At 46.5% G+C, this 22,065-nt stretch overlaps 1 protein-coding gene across 1 annotated transcript in view; it reads left to right on the top strand.

Annotated features, from left to right (window-relative positions):
• Positions 1-22,065, top strand: part of POLR1C (RNA polymerase I and III subunit C) — an 86,179-nt gene that overhangs the window by 44,728 nt on the left and 19,386 nt on the right. The window contains exons 5-6 of the mRNA XM_069236257.1: positions 2,804-2,923; positions 17,481-17,633. Of these exons, the coding sequence (XP_069092358.1) occupies positions 2,804-2,923; positions 17,481-17,633 (273 nt within the window). The remainder of the gene's footprint in view (positions 1-2,803; positions 2,924-17,480; positions 17,634-22,065) is intronic.

The following is a 22,065-nucleotide window of genomic DNA, read 5'->3' as shown; positions in this document are numbered from 1 at the left end:
CTGCCTTGGCTCCAGAAACTCACCGGCCTGTCTCCTGCCTTCCAAAGATCCTGCTCCAGCGACGCCTTCCAAAGGGACCAGCGACCTCGACATCCTCTGAGGACTGCCCCTGCTTCGAAAAGACAAGAAACTCCCGAGGACAGCGGACCTGCTCCAAGAAAAGCTGCAACTTTGTTTCCAGCAGCTTTAAAGAACCCTGCAAGCTCCCCGCAAGAAGCGTGAGACTTGCAACACTGCACCCGGCGACCCCGACTCGGCTGGTGGAGATCCGACACCTCAGGAGGGACCCCAGGACTACTCTAATACTGTGAGTACCAAAACCTGTCCCCCCTGAGCCCCCACAGCGCCGCCTGCAGAGGGAATCCCGAGGCTTCCCCTGACCGCGACTCCTTGAACCTAAAGTCCCGACGCCTGGGAGAGACCCTGCATCCGCAGCCCCCAGGACCCGAAGGACCGGACTTTCACTGGAGAAGTGACCCCCAGGAGTCCCTCTCCCTTACCCAAGTGGAGGTTTCCCCGAGGAATCCCCCCCTTGCCTGCCTGCAGCGCTGAAGAGATCCCGAGATCTCTCATAGACTAACATTGCGAACCCGACGCCTGTTCCTACACTGCACCCGGCCGCCCCCGCGCTGCTGAGGGTGAAATTTCTGTGTGGACTTGTGTCCCCCCCGGTGCCCTACAAAACCCCCCTGGTCTGCCCTCCGAAGACGCGGGTACTTACCTGCAAGCAGACCGGAACCGGGGCACCCCCTTCTCTCCATTCTAGCCTATGTGTTTTGGGCACCACTTTGAACTCTGCACCTGACCGGCCCTGAGCTGCTGGTGTGGTGACTTTGGGGTTGCTCTGAACCCCCAACGGTGGGCTACCTTGGACCAAGAACTGAACCCTGTAAGCGTCTTACTTACCGGGTAAAACTAATCAAAACTTACCTCCCCTAGGAACTGTGAAAATTGCACTAAGTGTCCACTTTTAAAACAGCTATTTGTCAATAACTTGAAAAGTATACATGCAATTTTGATGATTTGAAGTTCCTAAAGTACTTACCTGCAATACCTTTCGAATGAGCTATTACATGTAGAATTTGAACCTGTGGTTCTTAAAATAAACTAAGAAAAGATATTTTTCTATATAAAAACCTATTGGCTGGATTTGTCTCTGAGTGTGTGTACCTCATTTATTGTCTATGTGTATGTACAACAAATGCTTAACACTACTCCTTGGATAAGCCTACTGCTCGACCACACTACCACAAAATAGAGCATTAGTATTATCTATTTTTACCACTATTTTACCTCTAAGGGGAACCCTTGGACTCTGTGCATGCTATTCCTTACTTTGAAATAGCACATACAGAGCCAACTTCCTACACTGAGGTTTGAAGATTTGCTTTGGAGAGCATCAGACCTCACGGAACTCGGACTCACGCAGAAAGTGGAAGGCCACACACACTCCACAGGACATCTACTGGACCCCATCTTAACCAACTTCAGCAACATCACAGTAGGCAAGCCCACACTGATCACCTGTTCGGACCACACCCTCATCAACTTCAGCATACCCATCCCACACCACCACAAAAACACCATCGCCAAATCTTCACAGCAGGACTGGAACAAGATCTCAGACGCATACTGGACTTCTGAACTCCTTCACCACCAGTCACTACACAGTAACAGCCTACCCAATGCCACCTCCAATTTCAATGCCTAGATTACTTAGATACCCTGGCTCCTCTCAAATCCACACAAACCAGACAGCAAGCAAGCTGGTATACGGAATAGCCGAGGCTCATCAAACACCACTGCAAGCAACTTGAACACAGATGGAGACAGCCAGAATAACACTGAGAAGAAAGCCTACAAATCCACCCTCGGACACTACCGTCAGCAAATTGAAGCCACCAAATGATCTGCGCTCACTGACCGCATCGAAAGAAGCTCCAAGGAAACCTTTAACAAAATGAAAGACTTTACCTCTTGGGCGGCTAGCTCCACCAGTCAGGACCTAAGCTCCCAGCTGTCCATACTTTTCAGCAACACAAATCACCAGCATTTATGGAAACTTCAAGCCCTAACCAGATCCTTCCACCTTTGTAGCCCGTCTGTCCATCTCTGCCCACAACCAGAGGAGCACTCTGACCACCTGGCCCACTATCACCAGTCAAGAATTTGCAATGACCATTCAGTCCATACACTCTGAAACGCCCCCGACCTCTACCCTCGCATGTCTTCATCAAAGGGCACATGAAACCTAATGCCACTTGGTGGTGGCGCTTCCGTTTGGGTTGACAGATAGAAGTGTATGTGCTTGTCCTTTGTACCTCCAAGACTAAACAAACTGATGTCCCAGGCTTTTTAGAGCAGATAAAGTTTGGATAGTTAGATAAGGATTTTAGTCTTTTTTTTATTTTTATGTGAACATTCTCCTTTAATAGCAAAATACTGTGTATGTGCCTAAGAAGGAACCCTAACTGGGAGCTTGTTTTTTTCAGTTAGATATAAGACTTGGATGGCATTTATTATGAATGGCCTCTTGCAGGTTTTGTTCACATGCATGATGCAAAAGAGAATGACCACTCTTGGTCACCGCAGTAAGTAGGAGAGGCTTACATTAAAAAAGCTAATAGGAAACTGTTCAAATCAAGAATTAATGCATAATTGGAGAAATATACCTTTGAAACATTACATCTAAAATGTGCAATTGTCACTGAGCTTTCCCTCCATCAGTCTTCACTCAGCCACACTTCATGTGCTAATGTGTTCTTCTTGATTAATTTATGTTTGCGTTGCCTGGCTTCTCTAGGAGATGAGGAAGGAACGGAAATAGACACCCTACAGTTCCAGCTGAAAATCAAATGCACTCGTAACCCACATGCTTCTAAAGAATCATCAGACCCAAATGAGCTGTACCTCAATCACAAAGGTAACTTCATCTCTTCAAATCTGCCTAGCTGTAATGAGATCTAAAGCAGGCTAGCTGCCCTCCACCAGAATGAGATGTAATGCATACAACTACACTTGTCTCACTCATTCGTGAGGTTTGTTGCTACTCGTACTGTAAGACTTGGAAGCCAACTGTGCTGGTACATCTTGGTCTCCTGCTGGCTCGATGCGATGTAGCCATGCTCTCTAGAGCTGCACACCTTCCTACTTCAAATGGGTGGCTCAGAGGTATAAACAGATGCATGTTCCTGGGAGCCCAAATGTGACACCCAGGGCTGCCTGCAGAAGCACAGGCCCATAGCAAGATTGCTTCAGCTTGGCTAGTAGAATGGTGGCTTGCCTTTGTATGCCACGTATGTTTATGCTGTTTAATAGAGTAAGGAGTTGGTTCTTCATGGGATCTAGCAGGTACGCATTATTGATTGACGTGGTACCTATGGATATTTCTGTTTTTTATGTGGTCTTCCTCTACTGCTATTTGTATGCCAGAAATTATTTTTTCTTTCCATAATAATCTAAAATGTTTCTATTAAGAAACAAATATTGTGATCTTCTCAGTAGGTGGTGTAGCCACTTCATTTTTCTGAATGCTAGCAGGAAGAGGGGGAAGGGTAATTGGCCTATAATTGACCAAAGAAGTAGGGTCTAATCTGGGTTTCTTAATAAAGCCGCCACTTCTTATTTCAACTGACTAGACACTATTCCTTTAGCTGAGGGTGGTATTCAGTACAAGGCTGAATGGAGTTAGCTGTATCCCGCCATAAAGAGGCATCACAACCATTGTGGTGGTGACCAAATGAGAGCTTTATTTACATTTAGCAAATGCCAATAGGAGGTCTGAGTGTGCTGTACATGTATGGTTGCATATAGTATTTCCATAGCTTGAACCTAGCCATAAGGAAGTAGAGCTCTGTACATGGTCAAAGACGAGCATAAAGTCAACGAGTAATCGAAGGGGATATTGAGTTAAGGACAATTAATGCACTGATTTTTTCTTTTCTTGTAGAGGTGAGTATTTAAAATTTTCCTAAATTGGAGCAGCTTTGAGGTGGTCTTCACGGAAGCAGAAATGTTATTCCAGATCCAGGCTGTTTAGATGGAAAAGGTCACTACTTGTATTTTCTGTTTTACAGTTCTTAGTCTGAAGTCTGATGATGGCTTGGCTGCAGGTGTACCTAGAACCACTAGAGATGCTAAGTTTGTCTACAACACAAGCTGGGATGCTGGTAGTGAAGGATCTGTAAATGATGCAGTTGGTTTTGTAGTTGGTGTGGCCCAGCAAGCCAAGCCAATGGAGTTCTATGAGGATGGGGGAGATGAGATCATATTTCTTCAGACCCTAAATGAGATGGTCTGCATGTGTAGGATGCCATTCAGACGTGCCAGTGTGGAGTCTGTGAGACCAGGAAGCATTGCATTATCACCAACCAAATGCGAGAGTATCAGTACATGAAGAGACTTTCTGGAAGAAACAGTTTCACTCTCTTTAGACGAGAGACTGGGGACCACATTCTCTTTGTCTTTTTTTGCATTGTCTACCCTGAGGCGAAGATTAGTGTCCAAGGTGAATCCAAGTGATTTGGCATTCCGTGAAAGTTTGAGCTGAAAATCGTCCAGGTTTGTCAGTGAGTCGTGTTCGGCAAGTAATGGGAATTCTGTTTTGGGTTGAACTTTATGTAGTCGCTGGACATCCAGGTCTGGATGATGTGCATGCAGTATTTGCGGCACTGGATGTCTGAAGCAGAGGAGACTTTCAAGTAAAGTTGTGCATCACTGGCATATTGGTGAACCCTAATCCTTTCCCTGCAACTCCTGTTATCTAGGAGTAGAGCACACAGCAGCTCCGTGTAGCAGTTGACAATTACAGGAGACCGTATGGAACCCCCTGGAAGTTCCGCAGGTGATGGGGATCTTTTAGGACCTGGAGGCGCCCGTGTGAACAAACTGGTGTTGGTTGGAAAGGCAGGAGGAGAACCAATGAAGAGCATTGCTGGTGAATCCCGTTTGAGAGTCCAGCGTTTGTGTAAAGGAGGGATGTTCAACTGTATTGAAAGCAACTAAGATGTCCAGCAATATTCAGAGACAGGGATCATCTTCATCTTCACCTTTAGTCAATTGGGCATGGTCTATGATGCGTAAGGTAAAGGTATCCGTGCTGCAGCACGGTCTGCAGCCAGATTGTTAGTCATGCATGAAATGACTAGCATTGACGTGCTCTTAGAGTTGAACATGAACTGCTTTTTCAGTGATCTTGCCAATGAATGGTAGATGTGATGGGCTGGTAGTTGGCAAGGTCATCAGGGTCTAGTGTAGGTTTCTTAACTAGTCGGTTGATCTGGCCTGCCTTGAGAAGTTCTGGGAAGATGCCTGGAGTGAGGGAAGCATTGACAGTGGTTAGTTGGGATTTGAGAGCGTTGCCCAGAGGGAGCTTTGATGAAGGATGAGGGTAAAATATCTTCATAAGAAGTGGCATAGGGGGGAGTGGAGTATGTTGGCGAGAACTACAAGAAATAGGGCTTTGAAGGCTGACTGTTGCAAAATTGTACAGGACTAAGTGGAAGTGAGAGATTAAGCAGGCCTGGTGTTTTCGATGTGGTGCTAGATTGTCCATTTGCTAACTGTAGGAGAGGTTGATGTCATTGCACTTCTGTGGCGTGGCCAATAGGTGGGTCTGGTGGGGGTTGATGCATTACTTGTCTTGAAGTGTTCTGTTTCTGTTGGTGGCTTCATTGATGGTATTGGTGTAGTACTTTTTTTGCTTTGGCTGATGGGATGAGCTGCCTGTTTCGCTGAGGGAGTTCAGTATCATGAGGTCATCAGGAGTTTTCATTTTCTTTATTTTTCTTTCCTGTATGTGGGTGCATCATTTGACAGCAAGTACTAGAATACTAAAGGCTTTGACTTAAACTTGCGTGTTTTAATTTGGGAATGGATGTTCACATGGTTTTCCAAAAAAGAGTTGAAGTTATTTAGAAGGAGGTTGGCATTGTGCATGGGATGGTATGGAGATGTCTTTGAAGGGTCTAAAGGTTTGTTTTTCTTTTTTGTTGACATTGATTTATTGGTTAGATACTGAGCTTTTCATAGGGTTCAGGGTTGCCCGATTGACAAGCCCTGAAACTCTGTTACTGGTCATGCTGCTCTTCCTGTGGCTAGTGGAGTTTATCAGCTTTGTATGTGAATGCATGAGACTGGGCTGTAAGCCATCAGTCTCATACCTGTACAGTACCAGTGAAGCCAGCAGTGTGAGCCTTTTGCCCCTGACATGATCAGGTGCTGCACATGAACAAACTATCTGATAGAGACTTCTAGTTACAGATTCCTTATCTTAGAATTATCCCCAGCGTCCGTCACGATCCAGAGATTTGTCTTGAGCAGTAACCCTGCCTGCCGTTAAGTGACGTCGATTGGCTCCACATCTGGTGTCGTCTGCATCAGAAATGACATTGCAGCTTTGGCCTCGGCACCCATGGATCCAGGCCTGGATCCAGACCAGTGTCAGTCGTACCTTCAGGAGGCTGGCTCTCTATGTAGTGTGCTAAACCAGGCAAACTGTGCAGAGAGTCTGAGCAACCCCACGTAGGACTACCTAATGCTCTAATTTTTATGGTAGCTTGGTCGAGCAGTTAGGCCAATCTTGGAGAAATGCAAAGCATTTGTTGTACTCACAGTATCAATAAATGTGGACACACACTCAAAGGACTAACTCGAGACCAATTTACAAAAATACTTCAGATTTTCATAACATTTTTAAGACTAAGATCATCAAAATCGGTTAAGTATTTTTTAAGTTAAGATTTTTCAAAATTTCTTTGCATAATTACACACCATAGGAATCTATGGGAGAAATGTTTAGAAATACACATAAAATCAGGCAATGCCTTTACCAATGTCTCCTTCTGCTTTAGGTTGAGTATGTCAAGAAGTATTGTGGGCCATTCAGTGGTTTGGGTGGTTCCTGTTTTTGGCGGGAAGAGCTGCTGAAAAGTCCTTGGAGCTGCTGCAGGATCACTGTGGGGGGACCACTTGGAAAAGCAATGCACAGGCAGACTTCAAGGTGGGTCCCCCTGTTTGCAAGGGGTGGGGGACCCTTAGAGCACAGCTGGGTCTCCGCTGCAGGGCCCAGGGAGTCTGGGTGCAGAGTAGACAGTGAGCCAAGAGCTGTGCACCAAGGTGCCCTTGAAAGCAAGAGGCAGGTCACTTTGAGGGTGAATTTCAGGTCAGCAGGGCCACTCTGGGGTGGTTCGTACTTGTCCTGAAGTCCCTCGACTGGGGCTTGCTCCTGGTCCTTTTGGAGTCCGAAGTGGACTTTTCTTCTGGGTGTCCGATGTTGCAGGCTCAGGACCCTGGCTATTACATGGTTCAGCCACTGGAGGTCACAGTGCCACCAAACCTGCCACACTTGCAGGATTTGTTCTCCGGGTCAGTCGGACAAAATTTGGTCCGGCTGCTGTGTCCAGTTCCTTGGTCAGGGGCCGGCCAGTGAACTGGACTTCACTGGTCTTTTGCTCCTTTCTTGCAAGGAGTGATGCCTTCAATCTGAAGGGAAACCTTTGGTGATTTTCAGAAGGGTAGAGGTCCTCTGGGGTTTTGTTGAGTCCATTCAGTGTCTGTGCAACCTCTCAGCAGCGATTTTTGAGTCCTGGGTGCAGCAGGCAGGATTTGGTTCCTTTTTCTTTGTGCAGCAGGAATGCAGTTCTCGAGTCGTGGGTGTTCTTTATTGCAGGCCTTCTTGTGTCCTTGGAATCTGATCTGCAGGTCTATAGGTGCCCACTAAATACTGCATTTAGTGGGCGTTTAGTGGAGTACCTAGTAGTGACCAATGGGTCATCTACCATAGGGTGGCTACACCCACTATGTGACCACTTCCTGTGGGCAGAGGTCACTTCCCTATCCCTGATAGGCTATTTTCCTACCATGCAGGATGGAGGAAAATGAAATGGAGGGGTCACCTTGCATGCAACACCTTAGGGGTGGTGCAAGCTGGGAGTGGCCACTCCTCCTGTCCTTTGTGTATTTTCCCGCCATTGCTCCTGCCAGAAGTGGGTGTTTGCAACGGGGGTGGGCATTTGCTGCTAGCAGCAGGTCTAGTGGTCGAGTTTCAAGGACGGCAAACCTTTTGAAGCTCATAGACACGGCTGTGCACATTCCTGGGGGAGGTGAAACATCACTGCCCAGGAAGGACTTTGTTCTCTAGACCCAGAGAGCACAGGCTCTCACCTCAGGGTTCCTGAATCTTGTCTGGTGATGGCAGGCTGGTTATGACCGGCCAGCAACCATTCCAGGGTAGTTAACTTTTGCAGGAGGCACCTCTAAGCTGGCACCTGGGTACATTTTGCAATAAATCCAATACTGGTACCAGTTTGGATTTATCATTCTGAGTTGTTTCATACCAAACAGCCCAGGGCCTAGAGTGTCCCTCATGTAGCTGTGAAACTCGTACTGACCTGTGTCCAGCACATGTGTGTAAAATGACTGCTCTGTTCACTTACTATGTCCCAGGTTTGGCACGGACACAGTAGGGGCATATTGCTGCTGCATCTATGCCCACGCATGCAGTAGAGTGCACCCTGCCTTAGGGCTGAAAGGCCTTCAAGAGGGCTGACTTACCTATAGTGCATGCAGTATGAAGTGGACAGGTCACACAGGCTGTGTGCCATGTCAGTTTTGCATTTTAGGATTGCACCAGGACACTCAGCTTGCAATGGCAGTGCTGGGTGAACTTGGATGCATGGTCCCTGAGAGTGGCACAATCTGTCCTGCTACCCTCAGGGGCCTACCCTTCATACCTCGTGCCCTGGGTACTTTAGTACCATTTATTAGGGGCTTATAGTGGTACCTAAATTTGTTTCCATTTGCACCAGTGCATCACAACAGTTTTGGGAAGGAGATCTATCCCAGGGAACCTGGTTAGCAGGGGCCCTGGGCACTAACAACTTTGAAACCACATCAAATACCAGGCAAAAAGTGGGGCTAGCCATGTCAAAAGAGGCACTTTCTTACAGTACCACCGCGACCTTTCCAGACGCCGGTCCCGAAGCAGATGCTCCTGGCGCAGCCCTTGCACCTGAGTGCCGCCATCCCTATTCTTATTGCCGACACGGAGCTGGATGGGCTTTGTCCGATGCCGACAGAAGCATTGCGTCCTGTCTGATCCGGAGCCTCTTTCCTACGGGCTGTTTTATGGTTAAAAATGGAAGGGGTCGCTGGACGCTTTAGAACACCAGCTCCTAGATCCTATGGACTGGCGTACAGACTTGGATAAGGCCAAGGAGCTGGATACTTCTCCAGATAATGATATTCTTTCTCCCCCCTACTGTGGCTATGGAGGAGGGAGCTTCATATTCAGTTGTGGTGCGGAGGGCAGCTGAGGTCCTTAACCCTGAGTTGCCTTCGGTGGCAGTCAGGACTATCCTCCTGACAGAGGTGCTTCTACCTGGAGCGTCATTCTCCAAACTCCTGCTCCAGCTTAATGTAGCCCTTACAGATGTCCTACTGGGGACCTGGTCCACACAGGACAATTGCCCGCTGCTATCACCCTGCTACAGGCGACCCAATCTTTCTTACGCAACACCCCACCTCTGATAACTTGGTTATCCAGGCCTCCACTTCCAGGGCAGTGTTCCCTTCTGCACTCTCGGATATGGAATGCAAAATTCCGGACACACTTTGGAAGAAGCTTTTTTTCTTCCACCATTCTTGCATTGCGGTCCGTGAACCCTGCATACCTTTTGTACCGTTATTCCCACATACTGTGGGATCCGGTTGCGCAGGTGCTGCTACAGGTCCCGAAAGAGGCCCAGGCTGCACTCAAGCAGTGTGTGATGAGAGAGAGAGACAGCAAAGTTCACAATAAGATGTGGACTAGACACGACCTGCCCACTGGGCAGAACAATTTCATCTGCATTTGACCTGAGGCGCCATGCCGGGCTGACGAAGTCAGGCTTTTCAGATAATGTCTAAGCCAATCTGATGGACATGTCCTTTGATCCTTTTCTCAGGGACAATGCAGACTCGGCGCTCAAGTGCTTCAAGGATTATCCTGCTACGAATAGGTTCTTGGGCCTCTTGGTCATCTCCCACCTCCAGACTACGGTGGACCTCCCGCATTTGCTGCGGTTCTCTATAAATGTACCCAAGTCACACCTGACTCCCTCTCAGGCGCTCCTTTCATCGGAGCTGTTCTGGACACATTGCAGTTTCTGACTTATCCTCCCGAGCGGTGAGTCCAGGATATTCAGGCTGTGATACCAATGCTTCAGCCTCTATCATGGAGTTCGGTGGGAATGACTCTTGAGTCTGCTGGGCCTCGTGCATCCTTCTAGTGACACATGCCAGTTGGCAAATGCAGATTCTGCAGTGGGACCTGAAGTTCCAGTAGGCACAGCATTAGAGAAATCTCTCCAGCACAGTCCAGATATCAAAGGGAACTGCTCGAAAACGTCTTTGGTGGCTAACGAACCACAATTGGTTAGGAGGAACCTTCCCCATCAAGATCTGACATTAGTGACAGATACATCCTTTCTGGGATGGGACGGACATCTAGGAGAGGCAGAAATCAGAGGCATCTGGTCTCTGGCGGAGTCCGGATACCACATCAACCTGTTGGAGCTCCTTGCGATCCAGCTAGCATTGAAAGCATTTCTTCCGTCTATCAAGGGGAAGATGGTACAGGTGTTGACGGACAACACCAAAGCCATTTGGTACTGCAACAAGTAGGACAGTGTGGGATCGAGGACCCTTTGTCAGGAGGCTTTGCGCCTCTGGACATGGCTGGAATACCAGGGCATATCCCTGGTGGTTCAACATCTGACAGGCTTTGTGAACGCCAGAGCACAAAAACTCGTCCGACAATACTTAGTCGATCATGAATGGTATCTCCGTTCGGAGGTGGCACAAGGTCTCTTTCACCAGTGGGGAGAGCCTTGGTTAGATCTGTTTGCCTCCGCAGAGAATATGTAATGTCAGCAGTATCAGGCGCTGCAGTTTTCAAGGCGGCAATCGCTTTTTGACGCGAGTGGAACTCCGGCTTCCTGTACGCCTTTCTGCCTATACCACTTCTGCCCAGAGTTCTCAAGGAGATGAAGAAAGACCGGGCACCAAGTAATCCTTGTGGCTCCAGACTGGGCTCGGAGAGTCTGGTATCCCAAGCTACTATGCATGGCCATCGATCCTCCGATCCGAGTGCCCCTTCGGGAGGATCTTCTGTTACAGCAGCAGGGGAGGGTTCTGTTCCCGAAACTGTCCACTCTCCACCTTCATGCATGGAGATTGAGCGGCAACAGTTGACAGCTTTTGACCTTCCTCCCGAAGTCTGTAATATTATCTTGGCAGCCAGGTTTCTCTCCACCAAGACGGTATATGCCTTTTCGTTGGAAGAAATTTGTGGCATAGTGAACAAATAAGTCTGTTGACTCTCTTTCTGCCCCTCTCTCTGAGCTGCTGTTGTCTATACTTTCTTTGGCCCAGCAGGGCTCTGCTATGGGCACTCTCAAAGGTTATTTATCTGCTAGTTTGGCTTTTTTAAGGTTGCTTGATCATTTCTTTTTTGTTTAAGTCTCCCATTGTAAATAGGTTCTTCAAAGGGCCTTACTCATGTGTTTACTCCATCGCCATTCATTAAGCCTCAATAGGACTTGAATTTGCTTTTGACATTTCTGATGTGCGCTCCTTTCGAGCCTCTCCACATTTGCCCCTTTAGGCTTCTCACTTTGAAAACAGCCTTCCTTGTGGCCATCACATCTGCTCACAGGGTGAGTGAGCTGCAGGCATTGTCATCTAAGCCACCCTACCTTTCCATTTACCCTGACAAAGTGATTGTAGGAAGTTGGCCCTTTATGTGGTAGGGGGATACAGTGTAAAGGGTCCAGGGGTTCCCCAGTGAGTAGACCGGGCCTGTTGTGCAATCCCAAAGTGCTCTACTTAAGGGTAGTGTGGTTGGGCAACCTTAGGCTTAACACAGAGGAGTGCAAGACATGTACAGATACACACAATGGTCAATAAATACAACACAACTCAAGAAGAAGACTCTGGAGGGTTGGGGATTCAACTCCGGACGGAGACGGTAGGTGCAGTGATGACTTCAGGTGTCAGGTTTTGGTGGTTCCATAGGCTTCAGAGTCCCTTCTTTTGGAGTTTGCTGGAGAACAGGTCCACTGTTCACAGGAGGTCTTGAGGCTTTGTTTGAAGGCAGCCAGACCTCTCGGGTTTCTGGAGTCACAGCTGCAGGATAAGTCAACTTTGGTGAAGATTTTGACAAGGAATGCAGATAGGCAGGCGGGGTTGGCACCAGGTCACCTATTCTTTTCTCCTCTTCTGCTTTTGCGGCTCTTCTGTATCTTTGGTCTTCTTAGGCCGTCAGGATCTGCTTCACTGGTGTCAGTGACTCCCCTAAATACTAAATTTAGGAGTATTAGGGGCGTGTAGGGTACTAATGTGGGAAGTGGACATAACCCTGTCCCAATATTCCTAGGTATGTGAAGTCAAAGATGGCTACCGCTAAAAAATCGAGTCCACCTCTCAGGATCCCACCTACTAGCCTGGGGGTGGCATGGCTACCTTACTAGCTAATTTTCCAGCCTGTGCAGATGCCAAATAGGCTTCTGGATGGGATGTGGTCTTCTCTCGTGTGAGGGGAACCAGATTCGCATTTCAAATGCGGCAGCCCTTTGAGACCTGCCGCCTTAGGGAGGCTAATCAGCAGGTCATCCTCTAGGAGGGGGTGTTACACCCTCTTTCCATACAGGCTTTTGTTCTGGGCCTCCTGAGAACAGAAGGCTCTTACCCTAGGGGGACAGAACCATGTCTCGGGTGGCAGGATGGAAGAAACTGGTCAGCAAGCACATCAGAGGCTGGTAGGATTTCAGGGAGCACCTCTAAGGTGACCTCTGGGTGCATGTATTGGTAAATCCAACAATGGTATCAGTGTGGGTTCACCAATATTAGATATTTGATACCAAACATCCTATATTCACTGAAGCCATCATGTAGGTGGGGAACTCGTATTGACCATTGTCCAGCACATGCATTTAAAATGGCTGCCGTGCTCACTTACTATGTTTGAGGATTGACAAAGACATACCAGGGGCATATCTGCTTCTGGAGGTACGCCCTCACATGTAATATAATGCATCTTGCCTAACAGCTGTAAGGCCTATTAGGTGGTGACTTACATATATTGCATGCGGTGTTCGTGGCATGTTGTGTTTTCACTTTTGTCTGCACCAAGATATGCAGCCTGCAATGGCAGCCTGTCATACTTGATGAGGGGTCCCTTAGGGTGACACAAGTTGTGCTGCTTCCCTGAGGGGCCTTCTCTAGTACCCCAGGCTATAGGCTGTAGGTACCAGGGGCACCATTTACTAGGGACTTAGATAGTGCTAAAGGTTCTGCCAGTTGGCAAAGGGGACCTTTTTAGCAGGAACCCAGTGCACGTTCATTGACAATCACACCATGTACCAGGCAAAGCGTGGGGGGTAACCATGTCAAAAAGAGTTACTTTCCTACAGTGGTGCTTCGCACTAGGGCCTCCTTTTTGCCTAATGTGGTGACACCCTCTTTATATAGGCCTGTCATTCACCTTGCCTACTTTTTACATCCCCTCCCCCCACATCCTTTTAAGTAAGAGGAGAGACTCCACCGCCTGGACCCAAAAAGAGCATTGGCATTCTACCTTGATCGTACAAAAGAATTCCAGGTGGATGATCAAGTGTTAGTTGTGCGAATAAAGGTCGGGCAGTGCAGAAGAGGACCATCTCCAGATGGGTCATACTCTGCATCAAGAGGTGCTATGCACTGGCCAAAAAGCAACTACCAGAGGGTTTGCGTGCTCATTTGACCATAGCCAAAGCTGTGACCACTGCGTTAGCACTCGGAATGCCAGTCCTTGACATTTATCAAGCACTACTGCCTAGACAGTCAGGACCGTAGGGACGAGCATTTTGCTTGTTCGGTCCTGCAAGACTTTCTAGTATGATCTTAGTTCGCAGACCCTCCTCCGGGGATGGCATTGCCTGGGTATCTATTCTAAGGTAAGGAATCTGCAACTAGAAGTCTCTATTAGATAAACAAGTTACTTAGCTTCAGTAATGCATTATCTGGTAGAGACAATATCTAGTTGCAGATTCCTTACTGATCCACCGTCCTCCCCACTCTGGGAACTGTTTTCTAGGGGCAGGGACTCTCCTTTCAGGGACTTAGTATTGACGCACCAGGTGTGGCTTTGGCATGGAAAGTCGTGAAAAGGAAACTGACGTCAGTGTGCAAGGTGGAGCCTATATAGGACCCGCAACGTAATTTCCAGCGTCAACAACGCACACGGAGCCAATCAATGCCACCTAAAGGCAACCAGGGGTGCTGCTCAAGAAAAATGTCCAGATCCAGGCTGACCCCTGGGGAAATTCCAGGGTAAGGAATCTGCAACTAGATATTGTCTCTACCAGATAAGGCATTACCGAAGGTAAGTAACTTGTTCATCCGTGACATAGTTTGTTTTCCTATAAAACCGGTAAAGTCAATCAGTCTAATTAGAGAGGGAAGCAGGCAAAGAATTTGCAAAGCAGCACCGTAGCTCCTCGATGGGTGAACTGTCTCTACGTGTGTTTTTTTTTTTTTTTCTTTGGTTACGGTGATTGAGTTATATTTGACTGCCAGGCCATTTGTGTCTGACTCTAAAATATTGAAACCTAAAAATAAACTATAAAGTAGCTTCAGAGAGAGTTTGGGGATCCTGGCTTTGTGAAAGAGTAAAACCTAATTGCCAGTCTGCAATTCTTAAAATGCCAGTGGTATTTTTCACTCTAGTATGAGCACAATTTTTCCCTTCAGCTTTAAAATGATTTTTAGCATGGGACTTTCGGTCAAATACATGGCTGATTAGTTTGAAATTATGTGCTTCAAAAGCTACTAACTCCTTAGGCATATTTTCATATTTAAATGATTATGTTCTAGTACTGCACGCGCACATTCAAATATTATTTTTATGAATTCAGAAAGAATCATGTAATTGCAAAGTCCCCTGTTAGAGCCTAAGCATAGTTTTTTCAAGCCTGCTTCAGGTAGAAGACCAAACAGGAAATGTAAAGAAACTGTTACATAAACCTCATTGCCCATCTCCACATTTTAAATCTTGGCAAAAAAAAACGAATAACTATGCTTATATTGTACAAATAGACTACAGCTCAGGTCTTTAGTATTATTTTTATTTATTACTTGTAGATGGGCTAGCTTACTTGACAGATAATCGCTGGAAATGGCAACAAAGCAAATGTAGGAAACTGAACTTCTTTGCAGATGCCCGCCCCACTTTCTGCCCCCTTTTAGAACTACTAGATGCTGATTTTCAACACTTGACAGTGCACGGAGGCCTGCTAACTAGACCTCTGCGCCAGTGCTCTTTCCTTAAAACAAGGTATGTCTGATTGACTTACAATTGGCAAAGGACTTTAGAACTCCTGTAAGTTCTTAGTAAATAGTACACCTAGTACCTAGGGCATGAGTACTAAAGAGGGTCCCTAAGGACTGCAGCATATATTATGGCACCTTAGATATTCAAGTGACAGGGCAGCCATCTTAAAGCATGTACTGGAAAATGAAAATGGTCAGCACGAGTGACCCAGCTACATGATGGCTGCTCGGAAAATAGTGGTGGTTGGTATCAAAAATCTCCTCTTAATCCATATTGATGCCATTATTTTATTTATTGTGACATGCTCCCCGAGGGCCCCTTAGAGGGGCCCCCTGAAACCTACTAGTCCCTGGTGTGCTAGCTGCCTGGTTACAACCGCCTGCACCAGAGACGTGTTTCTGACCCCCTGTAGGTGAGAGCCTCTGGCAGGAGGTGTTATCACCTCCGCCAACAGGATAGGTTGTAATTTGCATACCAAGGCAGGGACTTCAAAGTCCCTGCCGCCTTTGGTATCCTACCTCCAGCTTCCCAAGACCTGAGAGAGGCACCCCCTGGCCTGAGGCCCATTTGACACCAGGACAGGCAGGAAAATTAGCTATGCAGGAGGGTGTTGCACTGCCAGGCTGGACACACCTCTAGGGTATCCAACCTGAAGTGAACAGAGAGGTTGGAATTCCACCATCTTGTGTGTGTGGGGTAGAATTAGGAACTCTGGGATAGGGTTTAGCCCACTTCCCACAGGAATTGGCCATATAGAGGGTTTAGTGACTGCAGGGATCAGTAGCCCATTGGCTACTACCCTAAACTCCCCCATTGCCCATAAATCTAGTTTTTAAGGGAGCCCCTGGCACCCTAAAAGCAGATCCTGTTGACCTAAGAGAAGAGGGTCACTGAAGAGTCATGAAAAGTGAGAATAGAAGACCAGCAACTGACTTGGCCCTAACCCTGCCAGCCTGGCTGCTGTCCTCGACAATTGCACCATAGACGACTCGTCCTGCAGCTGCCTGTGCCTCCAAAAGCCTGGGGGACTGCCAGCCTTCACTCAAGACCCAGGAACTCCTGTGGAGTAGCAGAGGTGCTTCCCTGTATCCTGCAGGCACCCCAAAAGAGTTATGAGGACTCTGGACCACCAAAAGCAGACACCGGAAAGGACCACTGCACGTGTGGCCCCCTAGTCCAAACTGAAGTGAGCCAACTGTGCCCGCCTGGTCCTCAGATCCATAGCCCACCTTTGGTCTGCTAATTGTGGACTTACAGACGCCGTCTTCGGCCTCTTCTTGCAGTCCCCCTCTACTGTGAGTGTCTCCGGTGACAAAAGCCCGTATCCTCAGGACACCTCTGCACCCGCCCGCCCCGGCCTAAGGAGAAGAGGACCAAAGGTGACCCTACATCTCTGAGCATCATGAGACCTGAGCCCCCTTGTTGGTTCAGCCGGACTGTCCCCTCTTCCCAGCTGGCAGCTTCTTCCTGACTGGATCGTTCACCATTGAAATGAAGCAGACACCTGACGCTGTAACACACCTCTGCACCCAGACACCCCAGAGCCTACCAAAGTGACCTGTCAGTGTGGCCTTGGACCTTGCACCATACTCACCTTAAGTCCCAGGGAACAGTCCCATAAGTCACTGTAAAATGCCCAAATGCATTACATGGTTCCCCCCCCATAGGATAACATTACCCTACCCTAAAATTGGACTGTCACCTTTTGAAAACTGTAAAGATTGATATCTCGAAAAGTAGTTACCCGATTCTGATCATCTTGGTGTTTAAATTCATATAAAAATCTTTATTTTTATAAATTGGTAGAGAGCTTTTAGGTTTATTATTTAACACCCTGTTAGCCAATAAGGTTTGTCCTGGACTATCTGTATAGTGCACCCAAACACAGGGGAACACTACAGAGATGGCCAGCATCCTACAGCCACCCAATGAATATTTGAAAAAGAGTATTCTACAGTTTGTTGCCAGTTAATATATGTGCAACCTTTTGGGCTAAATGTGTCTTAAGCTATTTGAACTAGGTCTTTAGGAGTTTCAAGTAAGGTCATCCCGCTGTATTTTTTCCTTGTGCTTGCTTGATGCTTCACCAGTTATTCCTTAACATATGCTGTCCTGTTTTGTTTGTCTACAGTTTATACCAAGCACATGACGTGGGTCCCAATTGGAAATCAGGTTGACTTGTTTCCAAAGGCTGACCTGTGCCCTGTCCACGACGATATCCTGATTGCGCAGCTCCGCCCAGGGCAAGAGCTTGACATCGTCATGCATTGTGTAAAGGGGATAGGTAAGATCTCTCCCGTCGGATCGAATGTGACTATTGTCAGTCTAATTCCCCACATAAAATGTGCCTTTATAAAGACAGGTTTGATTGCTGATAACTCTCAGGAACTTCTCCATCTCTGTGCAGTTGGCCTGCCAGAACACACTTGGCTTGTTAGGTTTAGGAATCTGTGTCTACTTCTGTCTCCTGGCTGGTGGTCAGCCAGTCTCCAAGTTTTGTCTCTTTTCTCCTTTGTCTTAGGTCAGGATTCTCTCAAGTTTCCAACTTTACCCGGTCAACTTGCATATGCATCCTCACTCCACACAACTTAAAAAGTTCCAGCAAGCTCCAGCTAGTTATCTGTCCTTTAATATATTCATGTCTAAAAACAAGGTGGCAAGACAGGTTGAGTCTGAATATATGGTATATGTTAACAATCTGCTCTGTCTGTCAGAGATTCTTATTCTATAAAATAAATTATTCCTTGACTATTTTTTTAAGCGAAAAATGTGCTGGCTCTTATCTTCACATTTGGCGGTTTATTGCATTATCATTTGTTTGATAAATGCAAGGTAGGTGATACTGTTATATGATGCTACATGCGTCTTGGATATATTATGAATAGTATTTCCTATAGTAGACTGTTTCTACCCTCTCAGGGCTTGCATAGTGCATCACTCTCTGTATGGCTTAGATTAGTTTTGTTTTGTCTTTTTCCCAAATATGTTCTAATTGAAAAAACAAAAATTGATGTAAACAAATATATATTCATTAGTATTCCACAGCTGTGATTGTACTTGATATACAACCTCTCTGGATGTGGCTGCCCCTTCCTGGCACCCACCGTTTTGCCCTGTTAAGCGTGACCATATGATACCTACAAGAGATTTTTCTGCTTACTCATTGAACAAGATAAATGGCTGTTACAGAAATTTGTAACATATATTCTGCAGGAAAGGACACTTTTTGCATGGTTAGCCCCATATTGTAGACATGAGTACTAGCACCGTAGGACTGTGGACACTAAAATGCTACTAAACACCACCAAGTGCACGTGCTTTGACTCCTAATGATGGTAAATAATTGGCTAATCCCAATTATTCAAGCCACAGTACAGTTTGGCAGAAAATACACCAGTGACATATGTCAAACGTCGCGTGTAGGCTTGGACGATCCATTTGTGTGACTCTAAAACATAACCTCAACCCTGAGAAGCTGCAAGCCAAACTGAATAAAGCATGTGTCAAAACAAACTCTTTTGGCATGTTTAAAACCTACATCTAGTATTAGCTAAGTCAGTTAGTCAGCCCTTGAGGAACACAACATCCAGGTGCAAAATATGTAGTACTTAAACATACTAAACATGAGGCCGATGTGTCTCTGAAAAACTGGATCCAAACATACTTTTCACTGCACAAACTGGAACCACCTTTCTATTTCTATAAGGGGCAGCTTGTATTGCCATAACCTGGCTTTTGGAAAATCCATCTTTTCTAAATTGTTAGTTTAACTCCTTCGCTGCTACACCCGTGAAAGTTTTCCCAAGGAAAATAACTGTTGAAATAAAGAAATATTGAAAATGAGTAGGCCAAAATGGGCATATGTGACTACATTTTCATCTGTAACTTTGTGTCACAATGGCAGATTGACAAATTCAATATACCATTACGTTGCTAGACCCTTCCTATCCTATAGGATGTATAGGGTTTGTAGGTTCTCCAAGTTACCCAGAGCAAACAACTGAGCTGCACTGTGACATCAGACGGAGTCGCGTGGAGCCGTGTAATTGTGACGTCCTCATCGACGTGGAGAGCTGGGAAGATTTTCCGTCCGATGCTGGTGCAAGGGTGAATTCATAAGGTGAGGAATCCACAGGTAGTTGTATCCATCAGAAAACACATTTTCCTCACATTTCTTGATGGAACGTTCTAGAATCCACGAGGAGCCACAGACTTCCTTTCACCTGGCTTTCCCCAAGTCTTCCATTAAAAATGGTACCTCACTTTTGTGGGTAGACCTAGTGACTGCACCAGAACAAAGCATACCAAGGTCAATGAGGGTCCCTGTGCAAGGACTCCAGTTGATGTTAGTTTGATCAGTTCCTGTCACGAGCACTATACCCAGCCACACAAGTGGGGCAGCATTTTTATTAGAATAACTGGGTAAACGCTGAGAGATAGGAATTTTGTGGTTTTCTTCTGATTCTGCAAGAATATGGCACAGAAAGGCAAGGAAAAGGTGTGATTTTAGTCACATTTTGAGGTTTGCAGGGCATTGTGGGTATGAAAAATTGTTGAGATCCACGAGAGGCCCACCACCCTGTACTCCCCTGGGTGTCTAGGTATGAAAATATCTGGGTTTGGTAGATTTTCCCTACAGACTATGTACTCCCTGGCAGAGAAAGACAAAAAAGACCAATATTCATGCACAACCATCTGTTCCTCAAGTGCACACAAATACTGGTTGAATTTGGCACGAGGGTGAGTGGAGGTTCAAAATGTAACATTTTATTAACAAGAGATTTCACAAAAATGAAATACACTCTTAATAGTTAAAAGATTAAAAAACTGAACCAATGACTCACAGCTCGTGAGCTGTAAAACCACATCAAGGCAATAACCGCTTTAGAGGCCATTCACACACCTTTCACACGTGACACACACAAGATCATTCACACTGCCAGCCGCGGGCCCAGCACTCACATCAATAGACAGTGCCATTCGAGGGTCCATAACTGTCATATGCCCACATGCCTGAAACAGCAATCACACCGGTTGGTGGCTGGCTGAGTATGTGGACTGGCATTGGGCAAGCAGTGTGTTTAGTGACTAGCAGCAAGTCACTACTTGCACAGCGCCAGCCAAGTGCCAGTCGATGCACAGCGCCAGCCAGGCGCCAGCCGATGCAGGGCGCCAGTCCTCGCGCACTGCCAGCCAAGCGCCAGTCCTCGCACACCATCTGCCAAGCGCCAGTCTACGCACATCGCCAGACAAGGGGGCATGGGAGGAATGTAATCAGGAAAGTGACAGTCTGTCAATCTAGCCACATCCGCCACCACTCCAACTGTAGGAACACTTGCCTGTTGCACTACAATAAGGCTGCCTATCACAGACTGCTGAAACTGAACAAATGCCATCTTTGAGTCTGGAGAACAATCTTTGAATACAACATAAGCATTTAATGTTCTTAGATTAAACAAATGGATAGTCAGCTTCTTATACCAAATATGAGCCTTAAAACAGCAGTGTAAGGTTCCAGCCTCTGATCTTCTCTGTGTACACCACCCATGTGCTTATTGTAGTCTAACATGCACACAGGTTTGTATTTCAGCAAAGCAACCTGAGCCCGAAGAGTCACTCGTAAATTACTTTCATCATGGGTGGTAATTAGCATGTAGACATCTCTCCTGTCTGCAAATTTCACAGCTAGCAGTTCACTACTCAAGGCACTGCAACCCCTCACAAGTGTGTTTTTTTTTTTTTTTTTTTTACAAACAAGCTCTTTTGGATAACCTTTACGGTTAGAGAGGACTGTGCCACAAGCAACAGTGTCCACTTTGAACAATTCCCTGAACATTTGCACAGCAGTGTAGAAGTTAAATATAAATGGTGACCTTTGTTAAAAAGTCCATTACCAGGTTTCCACACAATTTCCCCACTAACTCCAATACTGGACGGACAACCAGCGGGGTCAGTAGTGGGCTCCCTACCAGTGTGCACCCTGAAGTTATAGACATATCCTGTACTACTCTCAAACAGCATCTACATCTTAATTCTATGAGGGTCCCTCTTGCTAGGAATGTACTGCCTAAAAACCAAATGGCTCCTAAACAGGACAAAAGACTAATCCGCAGTGATTTCTTTCCCTGGAACATAGATCTCTGAAAATCGATCTACAAAGTGATTTAGGACAGGCCAAATCTTAAAAAGATGATCACAATCGGGGTGATCTTGTGGCAATGCTGCTGCATTATCATCAAAATGCAGCATCCAAAGCAGAAGCAAATACCGATCGTAACTCACGATTGCAGGAATTACAGCCATTGCCATCGAGGGACTGGTAGACCAATATGAAAACAGCAACGGCTTCCTTATTGAATCCATCAACAAAGTTAAACCCAAGAACTTCTTCAACTCACCCAGATTGAGTCCACCAGGTAGCTCTAGAGTGGAGCACTGTTGTACTTCAAATACTGTTCAGCATACAAATTAGTCTGGTCAACAATCTCATCCAAAAATACATCATCCATAAACAACTGAAAAATGTATAGGCAAAACGTTTTCAGTATTCACTCTATACCCTGCCACACCACTAAAGGTAGGTAACGCTGACTGCACCGTTTTTGGGGCAACCTAGAGTTCAGCGCATCCAATGGGAAGCCTTTCAGCCCCAGGCTGCAATCCAGAGGCCTCTTGGTGCACCATCGGCACATCAGTGTCCTCTTCTAAAAGGGGCA

Source organism: Pleurodeles waltl, chromosome 5, assembly GCF_031143425.1.
Source record: "Pleurodeles waltl isolate 20211129_DDA chromosome 5, aPleWal1.hap1.20221129, whole genome shotgun sequence".
Taxonomy (NCBI): Eukaryota; Metazoa; Chordata; class Amphibia; order Caudata; family Salamandridae; genus Pleurodeles; species Pleurodeles waltl.
Note: the sequence above shows the minus strand (reverse complement) of the source record. Positions and strands in the feature narration are given on the sequence as shown.